This window comes from Thunnus albacares, chromosome 4, assembly GCF_914725855.1.
Source record: "Thunnus albacares chromosome 4, fThuAlb1.1, whole genome shotgun sequence".
Lineage (NCBI taxonomy): Eukaryota > Metazoa > Chordata > Actinopteri > Scombriformes > Scombridae > Thunnus > Thunnus albacares.
In genome coordinates, this window is record NC_058109.1 from 24,334,705 (window position 1) to 24,343,320 (window position 8,616).

Genomic DNA, 8,616 nt, shown 5'->3' on the forward strand with positions numbered 1-8,616 from the left:
TGATGTATGTATTTGTCTCAATAAAAAAGTCAACCTGCTGAAGTGTAATGATGACATCATGTTCTGAAGATCCTTTCTGACATGTGCAACTCTTTATGATGTCATGCAGACTGCTTACCTATCAAGGGACTAAACTCTGTAAGTTCCAAGCTGGAATCCCACAGAGACATATCTCTCAGTGAAACCAGAGCGTCCACTAGACAGAATCTACAGTTCGAGCACTACGAACACGACAATACTACAACTCCAACACCGCTACACCATCGGAATTACGGAGAAAATGGAGAATAGCAACATCTCAAGACCTGAGGTAAGAATTTTTCGACAGGAAATTCTTTTAGGCAAATTTTTTGATCTACTTATTTGGGCCAAACAAGTTTTTCTGATTTCTTCATCTTCTGTCTTAAGCTTGCACAAAAATCATTGTGAATATTTTTCTAGATGGGAGGTGGATTTTCAATAAACAACCCACATTGTGATATTCTAATATGTAGTTGGGTGCTGTGATATTTAATGTCACCATTGAGTGACTTTATTTAAGTGAAGTACAGAAACTATATTTTAGTGTAGTTTGACAGACTGAAACTAAAGAAGACACATGTATTTAGTATTTGAGTGAGTAACGTATCTTGTTGCATGAAAATTGTAGTTGTTAAGGCTTCAAATAAAATATGAAGACTTTAAAACAATGAGAAATGCTCCATATACATATACTGTGCAGTGCATGTACATGCTGTTTTGAGAATAATGATTATCATTCAAGGTTTGTGTGGCAACAAATAAGAACAACTGTAAAATCATTTCTCACATTCAACTGTATAAATAAGTATAAAGACCTTCTGTCTTTTTGTGTGTATCCAAAGTTAGGATGGGACAGTATTTTTACCTGCATGTACATTTCTGTCTTTCAGACACTCACACAGCGCCAGGGCTCTGCCCGACTAAATGGTGCGGCCCATGACAGCCCAGCTGGAATGGAGAGGGAGAGCCTGCGCACTCCCAGCAAAGTCCTGCAGGCTCTGCGAAGAGCCCTGCTGGACTCCAAGAATGAAAACCAGCAGCTGGCTGAGGAGATGACTGCTCTGAAGGAGCAGATGGACAGCAGAGAGATGAGCTGGGAGAAGAAGCATCACGAGCTGCTTGAAGAAAAAGAGAATTTGGCCAAAACTCTGTTTCAGGCCAAAAACGACATAAAGGGCATGATGAATGCTGCGAAAGAGAGGCAACAGCACTTTGACAATCGGTGCAGGGAGATGGACTTGATAATGACACAAAAGGAGGAGGAAGTCCACTCTATGAAAAAGAAACTTCACCTCCAGAGACAGGAAATAACCAAGGTCATTAAACATTGGACAACTGAATATGACCAGGTTACTAAATTCTGGAAAGAGGAACATAACAAGATATCAGCGGCCTGCGAAAAGAAATCTGCAGAGCTGGAATCTTCATTTGAGCGGACAATCGCCAAATTACATGCAGAGTGGGAGAGCAGGTTTGTTTGTCAGGAGATGGCCACCACTGACCTAAAAACGGTGCAGGAGGACCTGGAGCGAAAAGTGCGCCAGGTCACCCTCGAAAAGAGTGATCTGATAGCAACCATCAAGGAAAATAAGAAGGCTCTCTTTGACAATATGGTAAAAATAAGCCAGAAAGAGGTGGCCCTAAGGAAGAATGACACGGATTGGAGAGCAAAATATGACGCTCTAGAACATCAGTTCGCAGTGAAGCAGACGAGCTCCGAGAAATTGCACCAAGAAATTGAAGATGAGTGGCGCCGGAAGTCAAGACAAATGGAGGAGGACATCAAGCTCCTGATGCAAAAAAATGCTGAACTTCAGGTACGTCACATCAGCTGATCATTTTGATTTAATAATAACCTGTTGGATTCACTTTGTTTTAGATTTAACCTTTAGACACACAAAATACTGAATTATATGCTGTCGCTGTCTTTTCAGGAGCTGGCCGGTAAAAGTGATAAGGAGAAGAAAAAAATGAGGAAGGAGGAAAAGAAGGCTCAGAAAGAAACAGAGAAGAGGCTGAAGAAGGAGAGGAAAGAGGAGGAGGAGAGAGAGAAGAGAGAGAAAAATGAACATGAGAGGAAGGAGAGGGAGAGATTGAAGAATGAAAAGAAAGAGCAGGAGGAGAGGCAGAAGAAAGACAAGAAGGAGCAGAAGGAGAAGGAGGAGCGGGAGAAGAAAGAGAAAAAGGAACATGAGAGGAAGGAGAAAGAGAGATTGAAGAACGAAAAGAAAGAGAAGGAGGAGAGGGAAAAGAAGGAGAAGAAGGAGAGGAAGGACAAAGAAAAGAGAGAAAAGAAAGAAAAGAAGGAAAGAGACAAGAAAGAAAAGGAGAGAGGGGCAACTTCCTCTTTCTCTTCCTAATCTTCCCCAACCCCTCCTCGTCCCTTCAGCCCTACGCCCCCAAACCATGCTAACCTCCACCCAACTCCAACTCCTTACCACCTCCTCCATCCAGACTCCCCCCATCTCATCATCTCATCCCCCATCTCCATCCATCCATCCATCCATCCACCCTTTGTCTCCCTCCTTCTCTCTCCACTACAAGGGCAACATGGTGGACCAGTAATAAAGACCTAATCTCTCCCAACTGCTCGTCCCTTCAGCTCTACCACCCCAACCATGCCAACCTCCACACAACTCTTTACCACTTACCACCTCCTCCATCTTCCCTCCATCCAGACTCCCCATCTCATCATGCCAACCACCCATCCATCCACCCTCTGTCTCCCTCCCTCTCTCCTCTACAAGGGCAACTCAGGGGACCAGTACTCAGCTCTGCAGCCTCACAGAAAGAAGAAGCTGTTGTCTTCTTTCTGTGAGGCTGCAGGTAAACTAATCATACTGTCAATATAAATGTGACAAGAGAGGCCCTACCGGTCAAGGCAGATGGCCGCCCACCTAGAGCCCGGTTCTGCTTGAGGTTTTCTTCCATTCAAAGGGGAGTTTTTCCTTACCGCTGTCGCCAAGTGCTTGCTCATGGGGGAATTGTTGGGTTTCTGTAAATTAAAGAGTACGGTCTAGACCTGATCTGTGAAAAGTGCCCTGAGATAACTTTTCTCATGATTTGGTCAAATATCAATAAAATTGAATTGAATTGAATTGAATTGAATTGAATTGAATTGAATTGAATTGAATTGAAATGTTCTTTATGCAAAACTAGTTGATATTAGAAAAAAATTACATGACAATAAACTTTGCGTTTTGGTTCTACTTGATCTGCTTAATTGCATTGAATTACTGTCACAAGAGCTCACTCAAAGCATTCTTCAAGGTTCACATCAAGGAGCATTCATTCCTCCTCCTCTTCATCATCTATCGGGTTCATACACTTCACAGAAGTAATAAATGGTCCTCAAACCTTTTCAAACTAATTCTGTTTTCTTTTTGTTACATAAGTATTCTTTGGTCTGCTAGTCGTTTTCCAGAACAGTGCAATTATTCTTTTGGCATGAGAGCCGGAAACAAAATTTCCTATCTTTGTAAGCCAACCTGAAGTTACAAGCTACAAATGACAAGTTTTACAAGACTACAAGAAGACCAATTTTGACCCTGTTTTTACGGCTGATTCCGACTGGTCAAACGTAGAGTTAATCTGTCCAATCAGAGGGCAGATGGTTCTGGTTGATCATACTGTTAATAAAAATGTGACAGGAAAGTTTTTTCCAGTGCAAAAATAGTTGCCAGTAGGCTAGTAGGATAAATTCAGGGCCGGCCCATGGCATAGGCCACATAGGCAGTGGCCAATAGAGGGAGGGGGCACCAATTGAGTGGGAAGTGGGTTTTTTGTGTTTTTTCTTACCAACAGGTATGCTTTTATACAGCTTTTGGAAATACATATATGTTCTCCCTTCTTAATGGTTTTTCTGTCTTTTCCCCCATTAATTTACATGGGTTTTCATCTGGTTTGATTTTTCTAAAGCTTTACTGTTCAGTCAGTTTTTGCACAATAGCCACCAAACTTCATGTGCTACCTCAGGCAATGCCACCAAACACTCACTGAGTGACACCTTGACCCCCACTTGCCTTTTTGTCACAGTCTAATTTGAAAGAGAAAATTTCTCTGTGTTTTGAAATAACTGACTTGACCTTTTGTTCTTTATAATCATATTGAGTATATGTATGCAAAACAGAGCATGACCTGGATTAGGTCTTTAACACTGGATTTGGAAATGGTTGTTAGAGACTCCATCTGTGTCACTACAAGGCTAATAGCCAATTGCCCGTGTTGGTATTAAAGCTAAGGGTGGTTGGGTGGCAGTGCTGGAGTGGGTGTGGATTAGGGGCCCAATTTGGAAAACTTTGTCCCCCAGTCCATAATTCCTAATGGCTGGCCTGGACTGGGAGGACTTTGTCTGGGATGGGGGTACCATTGTGGTTGATTTTAGTGTGAATTCATATCTGAAGTTCTTGGACAGGAGGTTGCACTTTTTTGGGGGCTCTGATCTCAATCTTTTGGGGCTTCAGTCTTTTCACTATAGGGCACCAACATATTCAGGGCCGGACCTGGATGAATGTAGATGTTTTGTTGTTGAGTTTTCTGATTTGTTAATGTGTTTTGTTTTTTTGTTTTCTAAAATGTGTTTTTGTTTTGTTGTTGTTTCTGACTTGTTAATGAGTTTCTGTTGTGTTTTGCACATCAGGGCCAATGTAGAATAGCCAACGTTTTATATCAAAGAGACAACAAAAAATAAAAGAAAGAAAAACAATAAAATCTCACTAAAACAAAAGAAAGTGATGAAGTCATCTATACCCTTACGAGTGAAAGGAGACCTGGTTGCCATCTGTCCAGGCTCGCACTGTGTCACTCTATTCTGCGGATCTTTTAACCATTAATCATTCATTATATGAGGACCGCAGCCTCCCCTGGAGAGAAAACACTCTGCCTGCTGATACAGAGGTTATAAATAACCTTCCACTCCCCTGAACACTAGAGAAAAACATCAGTGCTGCTGGTATCCAACAGTTTATAGACTATTGGCTTCTGTGGGGCAGAGAAAGGGGAGCGCGCTTCTCTCACACAGGTGTGTTTTCAGGAGCTGTCCGTGGTTCTGAATACAACGAGACTTCAGAGAAACTTATTCAACGTCTCATTCGTATTTGATCCAGCACTCCACCACAGTAAAAATGGCTTATTTTTAAATGACTACTAGGTAAACAGGGGGGTGAAAGGCTGTTTGGTCACTTTTTCACTCTTTAACAGGAAAGGAAGAGAGTAAATCCGGGCAAAGGAGTTTTTTTGTTCACTTCTTTAACTTTTTAGACTATCCAGGAGGTGACAGTTAAAGGTCCCTCTCTCTCGCCATGCTCCCTGCTCAGGAAGCAGCCAAAATCTACCACACCAACTACGTGCGCAACGCCCGGGCTGTGGGCGTGCTGTGGACGGTTTTCACCATCACCTTCGCCGTCATCACCGTGGTGGTGTTCATCCAGCCCTACTGGATCGGAGACAGCGTCAACACCCCGCAGGCCGGATACTTCGGCCTCTTCCACTACTGCATCGGGAACGCGCTCACCTCGGAGCTCACCTGCAAAGGGAGCGCGCTGGACTTCGGCTCCATCCCGTCCGGCGCCTTCAAGACTGCCATGTTCTTCGTGGGGATCTCTATGCTGCTGGTGGTGGGCAGCATCGTCTGCTTCAGCCTCTTCTTCTTCTGCAACGCGGGCAGCGTCTATAAGATCTGCGCCTGGATGCAGCTGGCCTCCAGTGAGCACAGTCTGACCAAAGTTTGGCAGCAGCTGCACATTAGGAAGTTACTGCAAGATGTGGCTTACATACCTTAGACCTATGAGAACATAATATGCTTGTGCATGTTATCTAACATTATGGCACTTTCTATAACATTATAACCAGGCATTATATGCTTATGCGTTATAATCCTACAGTATGCTGTGTTTTTGTACATAAAATGAATGGGAAATGTCAAATGCAAAACTTAAGTATGCAATTCACTAATTATAAACGAATACATAAACTTTGTATATTCAAAAAACAAAGCATTATGACAATGGATAGGTTATAGGTTGTATCTGTGTCTGTTCTGCATGCCCAAAAAATTCCAGGACCCCAGCATACAATAATATATGTAATATCACACTAGGAGGAGGAGTTTTATTCCTAGACTACACTAGTTCATTTAACCTTTAACCTTTCCCAATATGCCTAATTTTATTTTAAAAAAGCATGGTCTTTCACTAAATTCAAATGACTTTATTGACCAAAAGCAAGTTTTAAAGGACTTCACATAGACAAAAAAGGTCTATTTTATTATAGGTCAAACCAATTACAAATCCTGCGGCAGAAAAATTAAAAGAGCATTATGCAGGAAAGATATAACGCCAAACAAAATCTAAGCAGGGTGAGGACACCAACACTAACCTTATACCCCAGCCTTAATTTGCTCTATCTTCTTGAGGACACTTGAGAGGTGGGAAGAGGTGTGCAGTTGCATAATAAAAGTTGGACGGTACACTGACAAATCCAAGAAACACCAAGCCTAAATTAAGTAAAAAAGGAAGAAACATTTCAATGTTTTCCTCTAACAGACAGAAATGAAACTCTCATCGTGTGTACTGAGGAAACGTAGGGACCCAGAACACAATCCTCAAAAGGCTCCAGTTATTAGACCTGAAACATGAGGCAGCTTGTGAACAGATGTAGCTAGAAGTGAAAGGTCGAGCCTGTATGAAAGAAATAATGAGATTAACCTGGAGGTGTGCTGTTACACCTTCACTGTCCCTTCCTCCTCTTCGTACGCCTCACATCTGCTGTTCAGTGTGTGTCTGTATATTAAAGAAATACTTAAATACTCATTTTTGATCATGTACAGTTTGACCTATGCTTGACCTATATTTGTTTTTGGATGGTATCAACATTTTACTTGCTGATTTCTTAGTAAGCTCCTGAGAGGCTGCAGTTTAATTATTTTCTATCTTGAAATGAGACTTGGAGAAAGTGAGCGTGAGAACTTTGGGAGTCAGTGAAGGTAAACCAGTGTGTGAGGCTCAGAAAGTGAAAGTGAGACGTGTGTGATTGTGTGTTAATGTTTCACCTTGTCACCTGATAGTTCACATGGCTCTACACAGGGTGGCGGGATGGCACGAGGCCGGCTGTCAGTCTAAGGAGTCAATAATGGATGAACAAGTTAATCTCATGGAGTTGGGATGCTCTGGAGTTGCTAGGCAACACACTTGAATGAGTGGAGTGTGTAGACTTTATTTCTCTGGTGGCTCCTCTGTCTGTTTGGTTGGTTGTTTGTGATTTTAACTTAACAGAGCTGCAAGATGCTCTTTTCCCAGTTAACATGTCACTAATAAAAATCAAACACACAGTTTGACAGGTTTACCACATCAAAATTGTGGAGTTTGTGGATTTGAAAAAATCAAAGCCTAAAATGTTTTTAAAATTAATGACTGATGAAAGAAGTCCTTGATTTAAACTAAAATATAGCACCAGAAGTTCTTAGTGTGCCTCTATGACCTTCTCTCCACCCTACAATCAACATTTAATATCATAAAGAAAACATTGTGATAGAAATTTTAATTAAAATACATTTCACTACATCATCAGATATCTTATCCTTAAACACTTTAAAAAAAAAAAAAAAAAGCCCTTAAATTTGAGCATCACCACCCTGTTCCTCTCTCTCTCTCCCTCTCTCAGGTACGTGCATGGTGATTGGCTGTATGATCTATCCTGACGGCTGGGACTCAGAGCCAGTGAAGCGCATGTGTGGCCAGCGGACAGACAAATACACGCTGGGCAACTGCACGGTGCGCTGGGCCTACATCCTGGCCATCATCAGCATCATGGACTCGCTCGTCCTCTCCTTCCTGGCCTTCAGCCTGGGCAACCGGCAGGACAAGCTGCTGCCCGAGGACTTCCAGGTGGAGGAAAAAGGTACCAGATTGGAGGGATGGTGGCAAAACGGTGGGACGTGGGAGGAGGAGACAGGCTGGACAAAGATATTCAGATGGAGAGAAGTAAAAGAGATACAGATTCAGATGAGAGGTGGACAGCAGGGAGTTAGCAGGAGGAGAGTTAAAGGTTTAAGTGGGGGTGGTGTAAGAGTTGTCTGGGGGTAAAATGAGGTGAAGCAGAGACTGGGCAACCTTGAAATGTCAAGGACCTCTGTGTTGAAGCTCTGAGGTTTGAATAAACTAAGAGCAAAATGATCAAAAACATTGCCTGAGCTGATGATTACATCACCTCATCTTTTTTTTTTAGTAATGCTGTTTTTCTCTCAACTACAGATAATGCCTAGACCCCCTGCGGACAGCAGAGGGAAGAGATGGATCAGACTTTAAGAGGACTGACAAGGCTTCAGGACGATTAATCAGAATCTACAAATAATTTACAAGAAGTTCATCCTGTTCTCAAAACATCTCCACCTCCAGCTCCAACCTTAAGTCTTATCTAAATGTTATTTTGAATGAAAAATGGATTCATATTCTGTGGACTTTGGTTTCAGGCATTTTCTCATTAGAAGTTACCCATGCAGAGCAGAAGCACACTGTCCTAACTGACACCATTAATTTTTTTTTTTAATAATCATGTCAATAGCAGTGTCTGACAGTATTCATCTTAACATTGTTCCAT

The 8,616-nt window shown here is 42.1% G+C and overlaps 1 protein-coding gene across 1 annotated transcript; it reads left to right on the forward strand.

Moving 5' to 3' along the window:
• Positions 1-4,903: 4,903 nt before the first annotated feature.
• Positions 4,904-8,572, forward strand: lhfpl5a (LHFPL tetraspan subfamily member 5a). Its single transcript, XM_044349696.1, has 3 exons — positions 4,904-5,724; positions 7,681-7,917; positions 8,271-8,572. Exons 1-3 carry the CDS (start codon positions 5,322-5,324, stop codon positions 8,279-8,281), a joined length of 651 nt encoding a protein of 216 aa, XP_044205631.1. The 5' UTR covers positions 4,904-5,321; the 3' UTR covers positions 8,282-8,572.
• Positions 8,573-8,616: the final 44 nt, after the last annotated feature.

What these genes read in the sequence shown, in the direction of transcription:
- lhfpl5a (XM_044349696.1), top strand. Translation starts at nt 5,322, where the DNA reads ATGCTCCCTGCTCAGGAAGCAGCCAAAATCTACCACACCAACTACGTG. An exon ending in CTGGATGCAGCTGGCCTCCA is followed by an intron (nt 5,725 to 7,680) that starts GTGAGCACAGTC and finishes TCCCTCTCTCAG; the next exon opens with GTACGTGCATGGTGATTGGC.